The 21,414-nt window shown below is 45.9% G+C and overlaps 1 protein-coding gene across 3 annotated transcripts in view; it reads left to right on the top strand.

Annotated features, from left to right (window-relative positions):
* Positions 1–16,314, top strand: part of MSRB2 (methionine sulfoxide reductase B2) — a 30,695-nt gene extending 14,381 nt beyond the window's left edge. The window contains exons 4-5 of one of the 3 annotated variants that reach the window (XM_044392162.3): positions 3,855–4,002; positions 14,730–16,314. In XM_044392162.3, the coding sequence (XP_044248097.2) occupies positions 3,855–4,002; positions 14,730–14,768 (187 nt within the window). In that variant the 3' untranslated portion in view covers positions 14,769–16,314. Of the gene's footprint in view, positions 1–3,854; positions 5,879–14,729 lie in introns of those variants that run through there. The other 2 variants (XM_026478936.4, XM_057304692.1) reach the window with 2 other exon arrangements.
* The last annotated feature ends 5,100 nt before the right edge of the window (positions 16,315–21,414 follow it).

Genomic DNA, 21,414 nt, shown 5'->3' with positions numbered 1-21,414 from the left:
CTTGAGCACTCAAAATGTTGCTTGAAGATGAATTTTTAAATTTTATTTCATTTTAACCAATTTAAACCTAAAAGCCCGCATGTGACCAGGGGCTACTGTTTTAGCACAATGCTTGTCCAAATTAGGAAAGTTGAGTGACCAACCATAGGTCACTGAGATAGCAAAGCAGCCAAGACTAACAGGAGAGCCAGCCAATTCTCCAAAAGCCCGTTTACCAAAGGCCAGTACACTGAGCTGCCAGTTCACCAACCTTATTTGTTTCTTTTCTAATCATTTAGTTTTAATTGGAAAGTTTCTATTTTCTTAGGGACTTTGGAGTAAGTTTCTGTTCCATTTTCCTGCTGCTGCTGCTATAACTGAGACTGGGAGAAATAAGAATATATTTACAAGAATCTTTTATGTTCCAGAATATACTCTTCTTACAGATGTATTTGTTTGTAGGAGAGATGGTATAGCAGAGTGGCTAGGGTGCTGCGGTGTACGTCCTGGCTCCATTGCTGTGTGACCTCAGGCAAGTCTCTTAACCAGTCCATGCCTTGATTTCCTCACCTGTAACGTCGTAGCAGGACAGTGGTACTGACTTCAGAAGCTGTTGAGGGGATCAGCTGAGTTAGGAAGTAACACACACGAGGGCCCCGTGTCACGCCTGGCACACGCCGAGCACTCAGTACATGTGGGCAGCAATTCTGCTTAGAGCCAGCTCCTTCTTCGGGCTATCTCTATGGATACATCTTTGATAATGAGGAATTCTTGTGACCACGTGGTAGTTAATGGGAATCTGTAAGTGGGGATGATATTCCTGAGCATGCGTCCCATTCAAGAGGAGAGTCTGAGGATTATATTCTTGTTTTGCCTCTCATTCTCCCCTCTCTCTCTGTCCCCAGTCTCCAGCCTTAATAATAGCGAGCAGGGGTGCAGGAAAAATAAACATGCCTTCAAATGCTTGTAGAGGTAGAGTCAAAATGAGAAAAGGTGGTCAGCCGAGAAAGAGTCAGCTAGATGTGGGACCGCTGCCTCCGGGCAGCTGGGCTGCCTGCTGCCTGCACCACTGCCGTCACGCACGACCACCGTGGCGCGTGCTCCAGGAGACGCGCCTCCTCTCCAAAGCCGATCCAAGGTTCCCGGGTCAGGAACACTCTCAGGATGTTATCGCTCCCCTGGGGACTCCAGACTGTTGCTTTATTAACCTTGGAATCATGTGACTTTGCCCCTGCTTCGCATGTTCCCCTTTCTTCTCCTTCTCCCCCCCCCCCCCCCGTTTACCAATTCTGGAAGTGTTTATTAAAAGCCACTGTCGGGCCACATACTTCATGCTCCTACATCTCCTTAGGATAGAGGGAGTCTGAGAGCCTGATGTGACTTGCCTTCTTACGCACATCCGGATGTCCTACATGGTATAAGGAGCTAGGTAACATTGGTGAAAAGCCCTTTATGTGTTCCATTCCTCCAAATGAATGGAAATTCTTCTAAGATGCTAGAGTTGTCAGTTCTCACCAGGTGCCTCTGCTGTTGTTTGGGGGCTGTGGAATTTCCAGAAATGAAGAAAAACCAAAGCAAATAACCATATAACAAACATGCAAACACATAACAAAAAACAAAACAAAACCAAAAAAACCACCTCTAAGTGTATATGACAAGAGATGATCCAGGATGGCTTTAGTTTTCCAAGGGAGAACCTTATAGTCTGCTAATCATTTAAATATGTATATTGGAACTTCCAACCGGCCTTAATGTTAGATTTCCCCTCCTAAATTATGTATGATGGGCCTCTCATATTACCTGGTAAAATCTCCAGAGTCTGTATATTGCATCAATAAAGATGTATCGTTTCCCATAAACATTTTAAATGACTTTTTATTAGTCTTAGATTCGTTCATTAAAAAATTTATTATATTCATAATTCTCCATCAAAATGCCTTTAATGATCACTAGTTACATGTTTCGTTAAGGGTGGAAAGGCTGTGATTAAAAAATACTTAAAATGTTTTTCCCTGGGCCAGGCTGGCTCAGATGAATAGTTTCGAACCCTTTCAAAAAGGGTTGCAAAAACACTTGGACCCACGGCTGCTCAAATTTCATGGATATCTGTCATTCGTAGTAATGATTTTTTTAAAAATGTAGCTGCTGACTTATGTACCATGTGCGTCTGACACCGTGCTAGTACAGTCTACCGGGAAAGTATGTCAGGTAATCCTCTCAGCAACCTTGTGAGGTAATAAGGCCATTACTGTTCTATCCCTGAGGTCACTGAGGCTTTAAAAGATTAAATAACTTGCCAAGGTCACACAGACGTATCAGAGCCTGGCTTCATGCCCAAACCTTTCAGAACTCAAGGCCCTTACGCCTCAAGGTTCTAAAATCCTGGTCCGAGGACCCCCGGAGTTCCTGGGACCTTTTTAGGGGATCTACAAGGCCCTCTCTTTTCTAACTACATGCCCAGGAGGCCACTTCCTCTTCCAGTACTTCAACCAAAATAATATTGCAGCAGATCGAACGCAGAAGCGCATCTGAAGAGTCGGTGGCCTTTCCTTGTTTAAGCTAGACATGAAAGGGGTTTGCAGAACTGTGAAACAATGCAGCTCTTCTCACTAAATGTTTGTTTCATTTTGGAGAATATAATTATCAGAAGAATAGGTTATTTATGTTACCGGGTAATAAATATATAATTTTTTAAAATAACGTAGAAATGTTTTTAAATTCTGTTATAATTTCTAATTTATTAAGCATTGATATACATAATTCATGTAAAGAAAAGAGATCCTCAATAATCTTTTAGTATAAAGCAGTCTTGAGATGAAAATGTTTGAGAATGACTGCATTCCACTGGACTTTCTGCTGGGGTTTGTGCTCTAAACTGAGCTTCTGTGTTCGTAGTCTAAGGATTTGATTATTTGCCACTTTTCCTTCTCTTTGCTCAGCTTTTTGGGGGGTTTTGTTTTTGCAGAGTTTTCAATGCACTTCTCTCCCCTTTCCTTAGAGAGAGAGAGGGAGAGCCGCCTCCCTGCCATTACAAAACTTTCACTCTTTCCCTAGTGCCACTTAAGGGAGCTGCCCTTCAAAGCACTTGGAGAGCGGGTCTGTGGCGAGTGGCTTCGTTTGCTGCCCTCCCACTCCTGTGGTCGGCGCCTCTGGCCCTCTCCCACCTCAGTGTCGTTAGTTCCTGTGGGACTTGCACGGCAGGGACTGGCTCAGATGCCCCGGCCTCTGGACTAATTATCACCGTGCACGTTCACAAGCACTAACCTTGTGCCCCAAGAGCATCTCCGTAAATCCTCAAGGCATCCCCCTAACATAGGTGCTTTTATCCGCGTGCTACCGATGAGGTCTGGAGCGGGTGCGGAGCTGCCTGGCGTCACCCGGCTAAGAAATGGCAGAGCGGCTTTGGAATCCCTGCAGGCAGGCAGTTAACCCGAAGGTCCTGCAGCCGACAGTGGGCGTTTCATCAGGCCTCACGCTGCTGGGCCCAGACCCTCATGCCCTCCTGTGACCACGACCGTCTCATTTCCGTTTCCCCCTTTACTGCATTTAGAGCCCTCGGATTTGATCTGAGTTTCCTAATATGCATCACAGGTCACAAAGCCCCTAGTGTTTTTCGGTCCCTATCAGACATGGAGAGAGAAGCCTCCAGCATCAAGGGAACAAGAGATCCTTTGACGGTCATGAGACATGTAAACAGTGAAAGTGCAGTGGGTGAAGTTCCCATGGAACGGATTGCTCCTGTAACTGGCCTTGAGATCTGGCAGAGGAGAGAGGGGACCAGACCCTGCTTGGTAGAAAAATGAGTTGGGGCATAAAATGCTCTTTGTATGTTAGTAACGTCTCAGCAGCTGCCGGGTGCGGGATGTCTTCCACAGTTCCGAGAAGAAGTACTGCTCCGGCACTGGATGGCCTGCGTTTTCGGAGGCGCACGGGACATCCGGCTCCGATGAAAGGGACACGGGCATTCTGAGACGTGTGGACACCTCGTTAGGATTAACTCGCACCGAGGTTATCTGCAAGCAGGTGGGGTGTTTTGTGTTGTTTTGTCTGTTTGGTTTTCCCCGATGCCGCCCCGGCCCAGGTGCCACAGAGAGCGTTTGTGGTGTGAAAACATGGGAGTACTTTTGTCACTGCAACACGGGGGGTTTCTACACTTGCTGCCTCTGATCCCTCTCTCCCATGATTCTGGGCTCCGTAAGGAAGAGAAAGAACCTTCCTGAGCCACTCTGAAATAGCCTTTCCTGGTTCGAGCCTTCCAGAGACGGGCCAGAGTGAGGGTCTGAAAGAAGGAGTCGCCCTGCACATTGTTTTGAATGCGGACAGGCAGCAGGACGGCCCAGGGTGCTGGGCACCTCTCCGCCTCCTTCCCACTCTGCAGCGTGTCACCAGCAGTCAGAGGGACACTGCAGGTGATAGCGGCACGGGATTCCTTCTGCGGGTCTGGTAGGGGACGGTGCCTTAAATCCAGGCGACACGTTCATTTTTGTATCCTTGGGTGCTCACTTTTTAGTTTTTTAAAACACCAGAGGCAAGCAGATAAACAGCCTGTCTTATCATCAGCAAAAACCATATACTACAGTACCTGTAACATTATCGAGTACTTACCTAGGAGTTGTATTAATGCTCTACAAGCATTGTATCAATTAATCATCACAACAGCTTTATTAAGTAGGTATAATTATTTGTCCCCATTTTATAGATGAGTAAATCAAGGCCTAAGTTAAATAACTTGCTCACATTCTCGCTGATAGCTGTTTACCGCTACTGTGCTCTGCATTCTTTTTTTTTTAAGATTTATTTACTTACTTGAGAGAGCGAGAACATGCCCTCATGACTGTGGGAGCTGGGGGGAGGGGCAGAGGGAGAGAATTTCAAGCAGACCCCCCACTGAGCGTGGTTCCCAACTGCGGCTCAATCTCACGACGACCCATGAGATCATGACCTGAGCCAAAACCAGGAGTCGAGCGCTCGCCACCCAGGCGCCCCTGCATTCTTTCATTTCTTACGTGCATTCTGAAGCGATGGACTTTTTCCCCACGCAGACGTCAAACACCAGAGTGGGGTGGCCATGTGGGGTTCCCCTGTCTAACTTCACATAAAGAACTTTGTCTCAGTGGAGAAATGACAGAGGCTTCTCTACTTTGCAGTGTGAAGCCCATCTTGGCCACGTGTTTCCTGATGGCCCCGGGCCTACTGGTCAGAGGTTTTGCATCAACAGTGTGGCCCTGAAGTTCAAACCAAGGAAACACTGACTGTCTCCAAGGATCCCTTTCCCTCGCCACTGCTCCATTTACACGCTCAATTTTCAGTTTATGTGAATGACTCGTTTTATTTACTACCAGACTAAGCTAAGTTTGCTGCTGGCAAGCAAGTCCCAGCTTCTGTAATTGACTTACCTGGAATCAGCCCAACCGGACTCCAGCTTGGATGGTGGAATTTCACAGAATGACAGAGGGGCAGCCACATTTGACTTCTGTAGGCTTTGCCTGGAACCAGAGTGCATGACTCTTTGGGGACATTAAGAAGCCAATGGACTACAAGCCAAAAAGTTCCTACAAAACTACCCTGAACTTCCCATTGCGTTAAGTCCTTTGTGGACATACATAGGTGAGGGATCAAGAGAAAAGAGGAAGGAAATACAGGATTAGAGTAATCAACAATCCCAGCATTGAAAGAAGTACCAAGGACTGGGATTATGGAAGAGCAGCATTTGGGAGGCACACATGGCGATCAGTGGGATGCATGATTCTTTTTCAAAATTTTAAATGTCTTGAACATTCTGGTTTCATCTTTTCTACTGGCAAATAAGTTCCAATGGGAGTTTGTTAGATTTCTGTGGTAATGCATAAAAGTGGCTACAAAGTTAAGCTTTAAATGTTCAAATAAAATATTTAGTAAAGTTTTCTGTGTGCTTTTTGTCTGAGCCTATGAATTTGCTCTTTTACAAAAACAACTCTACGGGGCGCCTGGGTGGCTCAATTGGTTAAGCTCTGCCTTTGGCTCAGGTCATGATCCTGGGATCCTGGGATCAAGCCCCACATTGGGCTCCCTACTCAATGGGGTGTCTGCTTCTCCCTTTTCCTCTGCCCTGCTCCTGCTCTCTCTCTCAAATAAATAACATATTTAAAAATCTGGAATATTTTTAAAAAATCAAAATCAAATACCCAAAAAAATTAGATTACATGGTAGGAGGCATTTGGTTATACCAACACTAATAGGAACTCAACTGTTTTACAAATTGAGAGTCTTGAATAATTTGCTATTGAAAGCATTTAAATTATTTGAGACATAATGGACAGAAAGGAAACTTATTTATTCCATTTTTACTCCTTATTAGCTTGTAATGCATTATGCAGCTCTTTTAGTGGTTACCTTGGAAATAACAACATGCATTCTAAACTTGTCACAGTCTTATAAAAATTAGTACTTTTTGCTACTTCTCCAAGAATGCTAACCTCAAAACACTTTAACCCCATTAACACCTTTCCATATTTTGTGTTACTATCCCTATGTATTTAATTTAACACATTTTATTTTTTTTAAGATTTTACTTATTTGAGAGAGAGAGAGAGCAGGGTGGAGGGCTAGAGGAAGAAGCTGACTCCCCACTGAGCAGGGAGCCCGATGTGGGGCTCCATCCCAGGACCTTGGGATCGTGACCTGAGCCGAAGGCAGACGCTTAACCAACTGAGCCACGCAGGCGCCCTTTACACATGTTTTAACCCCTACAAGTTATTATTAATTTATATGTCAATTTTTACTTAACATTTACTTTCATTTTTGCCCTTTCTGTTCCTCCTTATTTCTTCCTGAAATCCTATGTTTCCCTGTGGGATTATTTTTTTCTGCTTCAAGAACTCCCTTTTGTTTTAGTTCATGATTACTAGTGATGAATCTTCTGTTTTTTTGTTGGCAGAGAAATGTATTTATTCTTCTTTGAAATGTTTAAAGCTTTATTGAGGAAAAGTTGACATACAAAAAAGTTGCACATATTTAATGTATAAATTTTGATGAGTGTTGTCTCCTTTCATTTTGGAAATATTTTCCCTGGGTATAGAATTCTAATTTAGAGAAATTTTCTTTCAGCGTTTTTGAAGTTTTGTTCCATTGTCTTTGGCTTCCATCATTTTCTCTGAGAAATCAGTTGTAAGTGCTATTGTTGCTCCTTTGAAAGCAGTGTATTCCCCTCCCCAACCCCAGCTATTTTGATAAATTTCTCTCTTTTTTTTTTATTTTCAGCAGTTTCTGTTGTGCTCTGGTGTGGTTGTCTTTGTATTTATTGTGCTTGGGATTCACTGAGTTCTTTGAATCTTGGGTTGATACTTTTCAATCAGGTTTGGAAATTCGATTATTCTCTCTTCACTATTGCTTTTCCCCGACCTCACTCCTGTCCTTCTGGAACTTGAATCACACAAATTTTAGACCATTTGTTGCATCCCACATATCTCTAAGGTTCTTTTCTGAATTTTCCTATTCTCTTAAATTTCTGTACTTCAGTTTGGATATATTTGTCGACATGCTCTCACACTTACCAGTCTTATCCTTTTGCTCATCTAGTCTGCTTTTATTTATTTATTATTTATTTATTTATTTATTTATTTATTTGAAAGAGAGAGCCCATGAGTGGGGCAGGAGGAGGTGAAGGGCAGAGGGAGAGAGAAAATTCCAAGCAGATTCCCCACTGAATGCAGAGCCTGACACGGGGCTTGATCACAAGACCCTGAGATGATGACCTGGGCCAAAATCAAGAGTTGGATGCTTAACTGAGTGAGTCACCCAGGTGCCCCGTCTGCTTTTAAACACATCTTATGAAGTCTTAATTTTAACTGTTATGCCCTTTTTAGTCCTAAAATAACAATTTCTTTTTTATGCATTCCAATTCTCTGTTGAAGTTCTCCATCTTAAAAGAGAAAAAGAAGTGTATTTCCTGGGGTGCCTGGGTGGCACAGTCATTAAGCATCTGCCTTCGGCTCAGGGTGTGATCCTGGCATTCTGGGATCGAGCCCCACATCAGGCTCCACCACTGGGAGCCTCCTTCTTCCTCCCCCACTCCCCCTGCTTGTGTTCTCTCTCTCACTGGCTGTCTCTCTCTCTGTCAAATAAATAAAATCTTTTAAAAAATTTTTTATTGGATTAGCAATTTTAGAGATTAACCTCATATGCTGTAAGTCTTTTTCTACCTCTCACCATCAAATTAGCACCCATACACACAGGGTTTAAAAAAAAGCAAAACTAGGGGCTCCTGGGTAGCGCAGTCATTAAGCGTCTGCCTTCGGCTCAGGGCGTGATCCTGGCGTTATGGGATCGAGTCCCACATCAGACTCCTCGGCTATGAGCCTGCTTCTTCCTCTCCCACTCCCCCTGCTTGTGTTCCCTCTCTTGCTGGCTGTCTCTCTGTCACATAAATAAATAAAAATCTTTAGAAAAAAAAAAAGTAAAACTATACTCAGAAAGAAGTTGAAACTCATGACTTGTCTGAGTAGATCATTGGATTTGTTTGAAAATCCGGTGGATCATTTGTTTGAAATGATCGTTGGATTATGTGTTGGGTTGTTACACCTCTGTTGCCGTATCTTAGCAGCAACAACAAAAAGCCCCAAACATTCCATAAGTGACTGGTTTGGCTTATATCTTAAGATGGAAAGAATATCAAATTACTACAGCAAAATGATTAAATTATAGTCTTGCATTAAAAAAATAAAATATTAAGTAACATATTGACTAAGGGCCACAATGCAATTCTGACGCTAACCACCCAGACTTAGCACCCACGCCACAGGTGTGGGGCACAGTCCCCCACAAGACTCCTCTCGTGTCCATTGCCAGCCGCATGTCAGGGCTCCCTAGGTTCTTGCACTTCCGACCAACTGGCTACAAATTCAGAGGTGCTCCTCTGACCTCCCTCAGCTTCAGTAATTCCCTAGAATGACTCACAAAACTCAGGCAAGTGCTATACTTATTATTACAGTCTATTCTAGAGGATACAAATCAAGACCAGTCAGTGAAGAAACACATAGTGTGAGGTCCCAACACTGAGATTCTGTGCCCTCCCCCTGTGGAATCAGGTAGCATCACCCCCGAAGCACATGGATATGTGAGCAACGAGGATGCTCACCAGAGCGTTACTGTTCAGTGTTTTCTGGAATTTCACTACGTAGGCACGTTTGATTGAATCACGTGAATGAACTCAATCCCCATGCCCCCTTCCCTACTCAGAGTTAGGGAGGTCGGGCTGATAGCACGTGGCTCAAAGCCACAGTCCTCTAGTCACATGGTTGGTCTTACCATCATGATCAGACCCCACTGGGGTCATCTTAGCATAAACTCGGGTGTGGTCCAATGGCCCTTCGTGAATAAGAAAGATGCTCTTACCACTCAGGAATTTCCAAGGGTTTAAATGCTCTACCTCAGGAACCCAGAACAAGGAGGAGACAAATTCTCTATTATATGACATTTAAGAAATAACACTACATATCAAATATTATAGGATATTGTTAGTACTATATTCATAGTCTTAAATGCTTTTCTTTTTTATAAAAGAAAGTAAATGAAGTAAAAATTCACTTAAAGAAGTTAGAAAAAAGAATAAGGTAATCTTAGTAGATAATAGGATAAAGAAATGACATATTAGGAGGAGACAATGAATTAGGAGAGAAATTTATTAAAGTAAACATCAAACAAAGGAGTCTCTGGAAAACAACACCATAGAGCAAACTTCCAGTAGCTTTAATCAAGAAGAAAGAATATCCATCTGAACTAGAATAGAAATGAAACGTGGGTACAAAAACAGATACAAGACATTTTTAAATTGTTAACACATGCTCTGTAGAGCTCAACTGAGAAATAGAGACGAAATGTGTGGATTCCTTTTTTCACTGAAGTAGAGTCGACATACAATATTAACGTCAGTTTCAGGTGTGTAATATAGTGATTTGACAATTACATACATTACAAAACCCTCACCAGAGCTCAGTGCCGTTACCATCTGTCCTGATACAAAATTACTACAGTATGATTGACTATATTTCCCATGCTGGGCTTCTCATCCCTGTGACTGACTGACTTTATAACTGGAAGTGTACAGTTCTTGATCCCCTTCACCTCTTTCGTTCATCCTCCCATCCCCCTCTGCTCTGGCAGCCACCCATTTGTTCTCTATTTGTATGAGTCTGTTTCTGTTTTTCGCTTGTTTGCTCATTTATTTAGTTTGTTAGATTCCACAGATAAGTGAGATCCTATGGTGTTTGTCTTTATCTGACTCGTTTCACTTAGCGTAATACCCTCTAGTTCCATGCATGTTGTTGTGAATGACAAGATGTCATTCTTTTTTACGGCTAAGTTAATATTCCTCCCTGTGTGTGTGTGTGTGTGTGTGTATACACACCACGTCTTTATTCATTTACCTCTCAGTGGACACTTGGGTGGCTTCCATATCTCGGCTGTTGTAAATAGTGCTGCAATAAACATAGGGGTGCCTGTATCTTTTTAAATTAGTGTGTTCATTTTCTTCAGGTAAATACCCAGAAGTGGAATTACTGGATTGTATGACATTCCCATTTTTAACTTTTGAGGAACTTCCATACTGTTTTCCATAGTGGCTGCACCAGTTTACATTCCTTCCAACAGTGCACAAGGGTTCCTTTTTCTCCACGTCCTTCCCAACACTTGTCTTTTTGATACCAGCCATTCTGACTGGTGGGAGGTGATGTATCGTTGTGGTTTTGATTTGCATTTCCCTGAGGATTAGTGATGTTGAGCATCTTTTCATGTGTCCGATGGCCATCTGGATGTCTTCTTTGGAAAAATGTTTAGGTCCTCTGCCCATTTTTAATTCGATTATTTATTTTTTGGCATTGAGTTGTAGGAGTTATTTGTATATTTTGGATATTAACCCCTTATTGGATATATGATTTGCAAATATCTTCTCCAAGGCAGTAGGCTGCCTTTTTGTTGAAATGTATGATTTCTGTAGAAAATATTCAATTATCAAATTGCTGTGAGATCTTTAAAAAAAAAAAAAAAGAATTTATTTTTAAAAGTAATCTCGGCACCCGACATAGGGCTCACACTTAAAACTCGGAGATCAAGAGTGGCATGCTGTACTGACTGAGCCAGCCAGGCACCCCAAGAAGATCTTCATATCTGAATAGACTAATGTGCATAGAGAAAACTTTAGAAATTATTCGTAGCTGCCTCTCAAAAATAACTCTGCACCTGGAGAGTTTCATGAGTGACTTCTTTCCAACCTCCAATAATGCATATGCCATATACACAGTAGATTTAGTATTTGCAAAGCTAACACAAGGATGACATTAAATCCTCTCAAAAGTAGAGCATAACATAAAGGAAGGAGATATATAAGCCAGTTTTACCTAAGAAAGTAGAGGTGGGAACAATAAGCAAATTACTAACAAAATGAATTTAATAGGCTATTAAAAGAATAACGTTGCTTTCACTTGGATCAGTATGAACAATTAGATTCCTTGAAGGGCCCTCCAGTGCAAGATAAAACAACCTGCCTGAAACATACTGATTTTTTGAATTATACCACTAACCTACAAGACATAAGAGAAAACTTCAAGACATGTTGGGGGTGGTGAGGGCAGGATTCTAACAGGAACTGAGGGCCCTACACGTTCAGAGAAGACTGGGCTGTGCGGATGTGGGGAGCAGTTAAGCCAACATCACTCGTCCATTCAAATACTGATTCAACAAATATTTAAGGGGTACTTGCTGGTCGCTGGGCTCTTTTCTAGTTACCACAGACACAGATGAAATCTCTGAGCTCCTGCCCTCCTTTGGAACTACTCGAGTCTGTAGTGAGGAGACCAGTGTGGCTGAAGAAGAGTGAGTGAGGAAAAGAATAATATACAATGACCTCTCTGCTTTTCTCCAATACGATGAATTAAATGGAGATGTACTGGGGACACCAAAATTTGGAACAAATAATAATAATTAGAATCATGGAATAAAAATTAGAATAATAATTAGAATTGGAAATTGCAGGGAAGCCGGGGAAGCAGGGCTGCTTTTTGTAGGGAGAGCTCCTCCTTGCTGTTCTCTGATTTTCTCCTTAGTGTGTGTGTATTCCTCTGAAGCATGTCTTCACGCTGAGCAAAGGGTCTGAGTGGTTGGGTTGGCTGTAATTGCATTTAGGGAAGGAAAGGGGCACCTGGGTGGCCCAGTCAGTTGAGCGTCTCAGGTCATGAACCCGGGGTCCTGGGATCGAGCCCTGCATTGGGCTCCCTGCTCAGGGGGGAGTCTGCTTCTCCCTCCACGCCTCCTCCCTGCTCGTGCATGCGTGCTCGCTCTCTTTTTCTCATTCTCTCTCTCTCAAATAAATAAAAATTAAAAAGAAAGGAAAGGATGGAGCAGACACATGTCACATCGCCACCAGCGCATACACCCTGTCCTGAATCGTGAAGTTAGGGTTAGCTTAAAAACCGAGTCGAAAACGCGCCCTGGTAGGCACTCGCACTCTCACGAAGGTGTAAACCTCAGTCTGAAGGCTGGCCGATGACTCTGAAGGTGTCCTTCCTGTCGTCACGGGCGTGTTGGACACACCATTGGTCTGAGGGGTTTTAGAGGCCTGTTCCTTATAGATTTGTTGAATCATATTGTACATAACACTGTAGATTAAAAAAAGAAAGAAAGCCCAAGGACGTTTCTCAAAAGTTATTGGCTGTGGCTTGATCCTGCCCTGGCATAAGCCATAAACAGCATTATCCATCCCCCCTGACGCAAGGGTGACTTGAACACGACATCTTGCCAGTGACCTTCAGAGTCCCAGGTCTACTGACCCACTAGCATGGTGAGGTGGCCCACGAGCCACCACGGCACTCGCAGACTCCAGCCAAAGGTCATTTTCTCAAGACACCAGCAAGTGAGGAATCCTTTAGAGAATGCGTCCGTTCACAGGCTTGCTTTCTCCCTCCCCGTACTCCTCTCCCCGTACTCTCCGACCTGTCTCCCATCTTAGAACACACTAGCACAGGGTCCCCCGAGTCTAGCTCCGGGGAGCAGCGCTGCGGGGTGGCCTTTGTGGCCGGCTGAGAGCTTCTGCTCACTTCAGGGGTGAAAAGGGGGCCTCCCCCAGGGCCGCATCCCTGCCTGTGTGAGGGAGGGGGTTTGTACCTGTGACGTTATCCAAGACAAGGTCCTGGAGTGTTGGAACGGGATGACCTGAAGTGAGACTCTTTATCCTCCTCCCAGAGAGTTCTGAACAAAAGAATAATTCCTGTTACATTTAGATGCCAATTATCAGGGAGGGGGTAGGAAGAGAAGAGGGTGGAGGGAACATTCGGAGTAATCGGAGTATTTGGCTGATTGGTAACTGTTTACAGCTTGTTTCTTTCTAGTGCGTACCCCTTGAAATCATTTTCTTTGTAAATGTTAAAAGCCATATGAAAAAAAAAACCTATCTTGATTACTCTTCTTTGTATTTCAATCAGCAGTATGTCAGCCTCTGAACAAACTATAATTCCTTCACCGTGCCTGTTGAGGGGAACATTTAGACCACATTTAAAAAAAAAAAAATACCTTGGTACGGGTCTCAAGAAAATTAGCTATTAAAATAATCTATTTTCTGTACTTCCCTATCAACACGGCCGCTTGATTGAATTCGCAGCCTCGGGCACGGCTTTGCTCAGGGGCCTTGTCTTGCCCGATTCCGAGCTGCTGGAATCCCCGGAGGCATCTGAAGTCTGGGGAGGCAGCGCCCGGTGGTCCCGAATCTATTAGCGCGTCCTTCATTTTAGAACCGAACTTGATACCTTTTCCAGAAAATATGCATCTCGGGGTCACCGGGACTCCCCTCAAATCTCTCCCAGGCGGGACTAAAGAAGGCGCCTGGCCAGGGCGGGAGCCCGCAGGAGACCTGCTGCTCCTGTGTCCTCCTGCCCACACCCCCAGCCACAGCCTGCGCTTCCCCCAAAGACACTCTTCCCAGCACCGACCATGCTACGGAGAGAAGAGAATGGAAAGTCCCCGGGGCCAACCCCAGCAGCTTTTACCGATAAACAACCTGAATCCTAGACAGACTAAACTAGCTAGTGATGGCCGTGGCACCCCAAGGTTCCTGAACCCCATGCCAGTCTCCCCCCCGCGCCCACCCCCTCTGTGGTCTTGATGGGTGGAAATAGCTTGGGTGGTTTCTCTCGTGGAAAAAGCGAGATGTTCACCTAGCACAACAGTTTGGATGTGATCCTGATTTCAGGCAGAGGAAGAGACTTGAGGACTTCTCAAGGTCAAGGTCAGGCCCAAGAGTCAGAGAGCTCCAGGAAATGTGGTAGGGCTCCGTATAAGTGGGCGGCCATCCCGCACGGCCTCGTTGCCCGCCCTCCGCAACCTTCCCGGAGCCGGGACACCCAGGCCTGCGGCAGGGCCAGCCCTTTCTGAGGGGGGAAAGGCACCACCTCACTGGTCAGGAGGCACCGGCTCTCACACCCCCACGGGCAGCTGATGCCGAGATTTTGCAGCCCGAGTGCCTCTCTGGCCGCACCCTTGTCCCTGCAAGTACTCCAACGGGTGTAGGAGCAGGGGATGCCAATGGCAAGGGGCAGGGTGGCCTGGGCAGGGGACTGACACTGAGAAGAGCCCGCAAGACAAGGTGCAGCAGAGAAACATCTCCAACAGGAACTAAGCCATGGCACCTGGGTCCTGAGTCTGGGTCGGGAATGGAGGGGAGGGTCCCCTTGTAGAGCCCCTTGGGTGACCACTTCCGCCTTGCCTAAGACATTCATCATCCCTAGAGCCTAAGCTCAACTGTCATTCCGGGATCAGAACAATGACTGCATGGACAGAACCCTCCCTGGGGCCTCCTCCCTTGGGCAATCCAGAAGCAGACGGGGCTGGGAGGAACAGACGGACGGTCCGCCATCGCCAACGCACATGGAGACATGATTACCACAAGACCGTCTACAAACTGTCTTCAGTGGGCCGGTGAGGCCTAGACTAAACTCAGTTCAGCGACACTTCCAGAATGTCCAAGCTAAGCATCACAGGGCTTTGCCATGAACAGCAAGCCCCCAGGGCCCAGGGACCCCCCAACCACCACCTATCAGGACACGCTTAACAAAAGTGCCTCAGGCTCATTCTAAGACAATCAGGTTGATAGTTTATGATTCAGAATAATCAATTAATGAAAATGATAGTAAAAAAGCAATAAATATTTAAAAATGTCAACCTTTATAAGCCTTTAAGCATTTTTTCACTTCTATGATTTTTTTTTTTTGAAATGTAGGAGTGCTTGCATGAGAATTGCAGTATTTATGAGTCCTAGGACTATTTTCTGAATTTATGTATTTTCTTTTTAGAAAATTGTTTCCAAAGTGGGGCATTTTTTCCTAATTCATTTCAATCAGTATGCTTACTCTGCTTGACAGTGCTTTCTGTGAATTTAAAATTTCCTCTTCGGTTCTAAGTAAATCTCTGAAAGAATATTGATCAACACTAATCTTTCATATCCCTGTTATTTGTATTGCTAATGTGTGTGCACTCCAGGATTAGTGGTGTTTAAATGCATCTTGTAATATTGGCTACTGCCTCAGTTATTTTGCTTTCCAAGCGGATACGAGTTCATCTCCAGTGAGGAATCCCTGCTTCCCTGTTACAAATTGTGTGCTCTGCCCGAGTGCCGGCGAGATGGGAGGCCGTGCCCACGGGAGGGGACAGGGGGCCAAGCAGATGCCGGCGGGGTAACCCATGTTCCCGCCCCGGCCTGCCCACCACGGTATTTGTTTCATGGAGCAGAGGATGGCCTCCGCTCTGCTTCTGGCCCCTGGCAGGGGGTTTCAACCATCCTAGGAAGGAACCCTTTTCATGAACATCTCTGTTGGATTCTAGAGAAGCACACTGAGCTCTTCAGGACATTCTTGAGGAGAATGGCCCAAGATGAGGGGCAGAGGGAGGGAGACGGGAGAGCGCAGTGGTGGGGGCAGCCATTTTTCCGGCCTCTTCGGATATCCCAGCCGTGTCCTGCTGCCTCCAGGATCGGTGGCCGGGCCGTGGTCAGCGTGTGGTCAGCTCAGAGCCCGCATGCACCCAGCCCCAGCCCCAGCGATGCGTCATGGCCGCCAGCAGGGCCCGCGAGCGGCAGAGCTGCCCGGAGACAGGGGCCGGCAACCAGCCATGCTGACTGCCGCTGATGCCTGGTTGGTGCTGCCCCCAAGGACCCTTTGCAGACTCCCCCAAGTAACCGGAGACATAAGGATCACTATGTCCCTTTTAAAGTATGTTTAGGGAGCCCCACACTATTGTAATCTGGACATTAAAAATGAATAGGGGGCGCCTGGTTGGCTCGGTCGGGTAAGGGTCCGACTCTTGGTTTCAGCTCAGGTCATGATCTCAGGGTTGGGAGATCAAGCCCTGCATCAGGCTCCATGCTGGGTGTGGAGCCGGCTGAAGATTCTCTCTCTCCCTCTCCCCCTAAAAAAAAAAAAAAAAAAAGACGGGGACTTCATATTGTAGCCGTAGGCTAGTGAAGCCTGGATGTACCCTGTAGACCTATGATGGTTATAAAGCTAAATTAAAGAGAAGATTAGCCAGGCAAAACATTTCTTCCCTCTTTATTCTAATTTTGATAGTAAAAACTGACATTAAAAATTAATTCAGTTATGGGTTCCCGGGTGGCTTAGTCGGTTGCCTTTGACTCAGGTCATGATCCTGGGGTCCTGGGATCAAGCCCCGAGTCGGGCTCCCTGCTCAGCAGGAGTCTGCCTCTCCCTCTCCTTCTGTGCTCACTCTCTCTCTCTCAAGTAAATAAATAAAATCTTTAAAAAAATTAATTCAATTAAAACTTCACTGAGATATTGCTCACCTATGAAATCGGCAAAAGTCCAAAAATTTGCTGACAGCCTCTGCTGACAAGACTGTGGAGAAACAGGTCTCGCGATACAGAATGGCACAGCCAATTTCAGGACACTTGGACGATATCTACCAGAAAGCCTACAGCCGACCTTTGAACCGGCAATGTCATTCCTAGGAATTGATCCCAAAGATACCTTGGCAAGACCGCGCAAGGGTATTCACGGCAGCGCTGTTAGTGAAAGCAAGACTGGAAGCCGTCCAAATGCTCTTCAGTAGGGCGATGGGTGAGTAAGCTGTGCTTGGGCACACAGGGAGGACTGCCCAATTATAAAAAGAAGAGTTGGGACGCCTGGGTAGCGCAGTCGTTAGGCGTCTGCCTTTGGCTCAGGGCGTGATCCCGGTGTTCCGGGATCGAGCCCCACATCAGGCTCCTCCGCTATGAGCCTGCTTCTTCCTCTCCCACTCCCCCTGCTTGTGTTCCCTCTCTCGCTGGCTGTCTCTACCTCTGTCAAATAAATAAATAAATAATCTTAAAAAAAAAAAAAAAGAAAGAAATGAAGAGTCTATATGCTATTCTGGGATGATCTTCGGGATATATTGTTAAGTGAAAAAAAGCACAGTGGAGAAAAATGTGGGTAGTATCCTACTATTCATCTAATAAAGAGGGAGACTTCTCCAAATACACCTTCCTTTGTAAATTTGCTTTGGAAACCATGATAATATTTTACATAATTTTAAAACAAATTCAATTTTAAAAACCAATCCCCCGGGATGCCTGAGTGGCTCAATCAGTTAAGTATCTGACTCTTGATTTCAGCTCAGGTCATGATCTCAGGGTTGTGAGATTGAGCTCCGTGTGGGGCTTTGTGCTGGGTCTGGAGCCTGCTTCAGATTCTCTCCCTCTCTCTCTCCATCTGTGCCCCCCACCTCCCCCCACCTCTCCACTTGCATGCAATTGTGCACCCTCTCTCAAAAAAAAAATGAGATAGGGGCGCCTGGGTGGCACAGTGGTTAAGTGTCTGCCTTCGGCTCAGGGCGTGATCCCGGCATTATGGGATCAAGCCTCACATCAGGCTCCTCTGCTATGAGCCTGCTTCTTCCTCTCCCACTCCCCCTGCTTGTGTTCCCTCTCTTGCTGGCTGTCTCTATCTCTGTCAAATAAATAAATAAAATCTTTAAAAAAATAAGATAAAAATTAAAAAATAAAAAAGCAATCCCCAAGTCATCAAGACCAAAGTGAAACAGTGCACCTAACTGTATCACGTTAGTGGCATAACTACACAGAGAGGCACAGTTTGAAGTGATTCTAAAACATGACAATTTGACTGTATATCCATAATGGGCTGTTCCCTAGGACCAAAAAAAACCTGCAAAAGAAGAAAAATTAAACTATTTTCCGTATCATATTTTCAGCATCTCAGTAATTATGTTGGTGTCATTGGGAACTGGGATTTTCAGGATGGAACAAAGGAGAAACCCATGGAAGATGGATAAGGTTGGGTAAAGACCCTGTAGTTTTCAATGTGAGTGGGAAATAACAGTATGTAATCATATTAAACTCCTTATCTTTTTATCTTTATCCTAACTCTATGGATAGAGTGTGCTCTCTCTTTCTCTGTCAAATAAATAAAATCTTAAAAAAAGATAAAAATCCATTAGTCCACTTTTTAAAAAAATATTTTATTTATTTATTTATTTATTTGACAGAGAGAGGGGGAGAGAGCACAAGCAGGGGGAGCAGTACGCAGAGGGAGAGGGAGAAGCAGGCTCCCCGATGAGCAAGGAGCTCTATGCGGGGCTCCATCCCAGGACTGTGGGGTCATGACCTGAGCCGAAGGCAGACACTTAACAAGCTGAACCACACAGGCACCCCCATTGGCCCATTTTTGAGGGTATTAGGTAACCAAGTAATTATTTTGAAAAGTGCCTGCTATATAGCCAGAATGTTTGTGTCCCCCCAAAATTCATGTGTTGAAACCTAGCGCCCAATGTGATGATAATTGGGGGTGGGGCCTTGGACAGTACTTATGTCTCAAGGGTGGAGGAATTATGTCCTGAATGGGACAGGTGCCCTTCTAAGAGACGCCAGGGAGCTCCCTTCCTGCTTCTTCAAGATCCAGGAATGGGCCTTCCCAGACATCTAATCTGCCAGCGCCTTCATCTTGGATTCCCAGTGTCCAGCAGTGCGAGAAATGAATTTCTGTTGTTCGTAAACGAGCCAGTCGACTGTACTCTGTTGTAGCAGTCCACATGGATTACGAGACTGGCAGGTAAAGCAAGGCCTCAAGCACCGATCCTGCCTTTCCTATGGGGGCTGTATTCGGGGCCAGTCAAATCCCTGCTTTTGGTGAGGTTTCTCTCTAAAGAGGTAAGCCAGATGATACATAGATGTATCGTGCTGCACTACCATTTTCCAGTCCTTAATGGAAGGATGGCTCCGGGTCATCATCATCAAAAAAAGAGAAACATGGGGCGCCTGGGTGGCTCAGTCCTTAAGCGTCTGCCTTGGGCTCAGGGCATGATCCCAGCGTTCTGGGATCGAGCCCCACATCAGGCTCCTCCGCTGGGAGCCTGCTTCTTCCTTTCCGGCTCCCCCTGTTTCTGTTCCCTCTCTCGCTGGCTGTCTCTTTCTCTGTCAAATAAATAAATAAAATCTTAAAAAAAAAAAAAAAGAATTCTTTTAAAAAAAAAGAGAAACAAGCCTTCATCTTACCCCACAATTCCACACTGAATCTGATGACCTTCTGACAGCTGACCTAGTGTCCCTGGTCCTGCCTCCAAGCAGATGAGCTCCAGTGCAGCGTTTCTGAGGACGAGGGAGAAAAACATCATTTCCTCCCCCGTTCTGATGGTTCCCGAGAGTGCGCCACCTGCCGGGCACTCTGCTGAATATTTGCTGTCTATCATCTCATTTAATCTCCGCAACAACCCTATGAGACGGGTATTGATACTCCCATTTTACAGGTGAGGAGTTAAAGTGGCCAAGTTGAGATTCAAACCCAGGTCTTTCTGATTCCAAAATCTATGTTTTGGGCACAACTTTATGTATAACGTGGACCCTCTGCCTTCATCACATTGTGTGTCATGGATCCAACATCCCCGGTCCGTGTTCCAGCGAAGATCCCAGCCGGAAAACTGCTGCCCCCACCCCCCCCCCCCCAAGCGGCCGAGCCAGCCCAGCTCCGCCCCTGTCCCGTGATCAGCTGCGCCGGGCCCATCACTGTGAGGTCGCTTGGACGCAGGATTCCTAGGCCACTTGAAAGGTAAAACCCGAACACAGGAAGCGGCAAGAGGAGTTCGGACATGAAAACCAGTCAGCTCATAAAAATGTGGGGGGATTGAGAGAACACAGCTGCTGCTCCCCCCCTCCCCCACCCCCAACAGCCGATGTGGAGCCCGCAGCCGCGCCAGCACAGGCAAGCCAGGCCCCGCGGGGCTGGAGCCCACGTTGAGTGTCTCCCCTGTGGTCCGCAGCTGGAAGGCCCACCGCCCCCCCCCTTCGCTGCTCCCTAGCTGCCCCGGGGCGCTTCTGGGCACTCGCCAGGAAACAGTGTGTCTGTAGACTGCGTTACCCCAAAACTCCACAAAGCCTTTCATCGCTGTGTCGGATCCTGGGAAATAAAGAGATAAACCAAGCCTGTGAACTTCTCTTTCTGCTCCAGACGCATTGGCCTTGTTCGGCTCCACACCGGTGCCGTGCTCCTTCTGGCTTGGAGCATGAGAGGTTTCTACAGGGAACCCCCTTCCTTTCCTCTTAGATGCCTTACTCCTAGGGGCTCAGCTTACTGTCACTTCTTTGGGAAAAAACCTGTGAGCTCCCGGACCAGCTCCCATCCTCCCGTCACACTCTGGACTCTTTCAAATGACTTAATTACACCTGCAATTCAAAAATGATGTAATTACTTATTTACATTCTTCCTCACTTGATGATGAGCTGCAAGCATCTGGATCTTAACCACAGGCCCTCCACCCCTCCCATGGAGGACTTGAAGGCAGGCTCAAATGGCAAGTCTCAGGTGTGGCTTAAGCCAGAGTCTGACATCGCCTCGCCTTGGAGCTGCAGGCCCTGGACACATCACCAAAGGCAAGCAGTCTTCTTGGCGGAGGTGATGGGCTCGGGGGGGGGGGGGGGGGGGGGGGGGGCTCCCAAGGCTGTCATGCTCACTTCTATTTTTGCAGGACCTACAGAGTACCTGGGTCACAGTAGGTACTCCCCAGATACTCCATCGGATGACTGACGGATATTGGAGGCCTGGTAGTCTGGGTCATGGGCTGCGCAAAGAGTTTCCGAGGTGCGGGGTCGCCCTGTGCCGGGATGGTCCTGGTCGGTGTCCTTTCCCTTCCCAGAATGTCCTAGTTTGGAGTACCACGTATTTGCATGCCCTCGCGGAAGAATCAGTCAGTCCAAATTCTTCTTCGTTATTAAATAAATACATCTCAGTTAATCAAAGTCATTTCGAGGTCTTCATATTTTTGAACCAACTTTTATGTGGTTTAGCCAAAGCCCTTTTAGACATACTCTGAGCTAGAAATGAAGACAGAAGTTTTTCTTATCTGCAAAAAGTGGTCTGCTACTAGCCCACCCCGACCCCAGGTGTTTTTTTAAAGGTCAATACTAATTCCAAATTC

Source organism: Ursus arctos, unplaced genomic scaffold, assembly GCF_023065955.2.
Source record: "Ursus arctos isolate Adak ecotype North America unplaced genomic scaffold, UrsArc2.0 scaffold_30, whole genome shotgun sequence".
Taxonomy (NCBI): domain Eukaryota; kingdom Metazoa; phylum Chordata; class Mammalia; order Carnivora; family Ursidae; genus Ursus; species Ursus arctos.
Note: the sequence above shows the minus strand (reverse complement) of the source record. Positions and strands in the feature narration are given on the sequence as shown.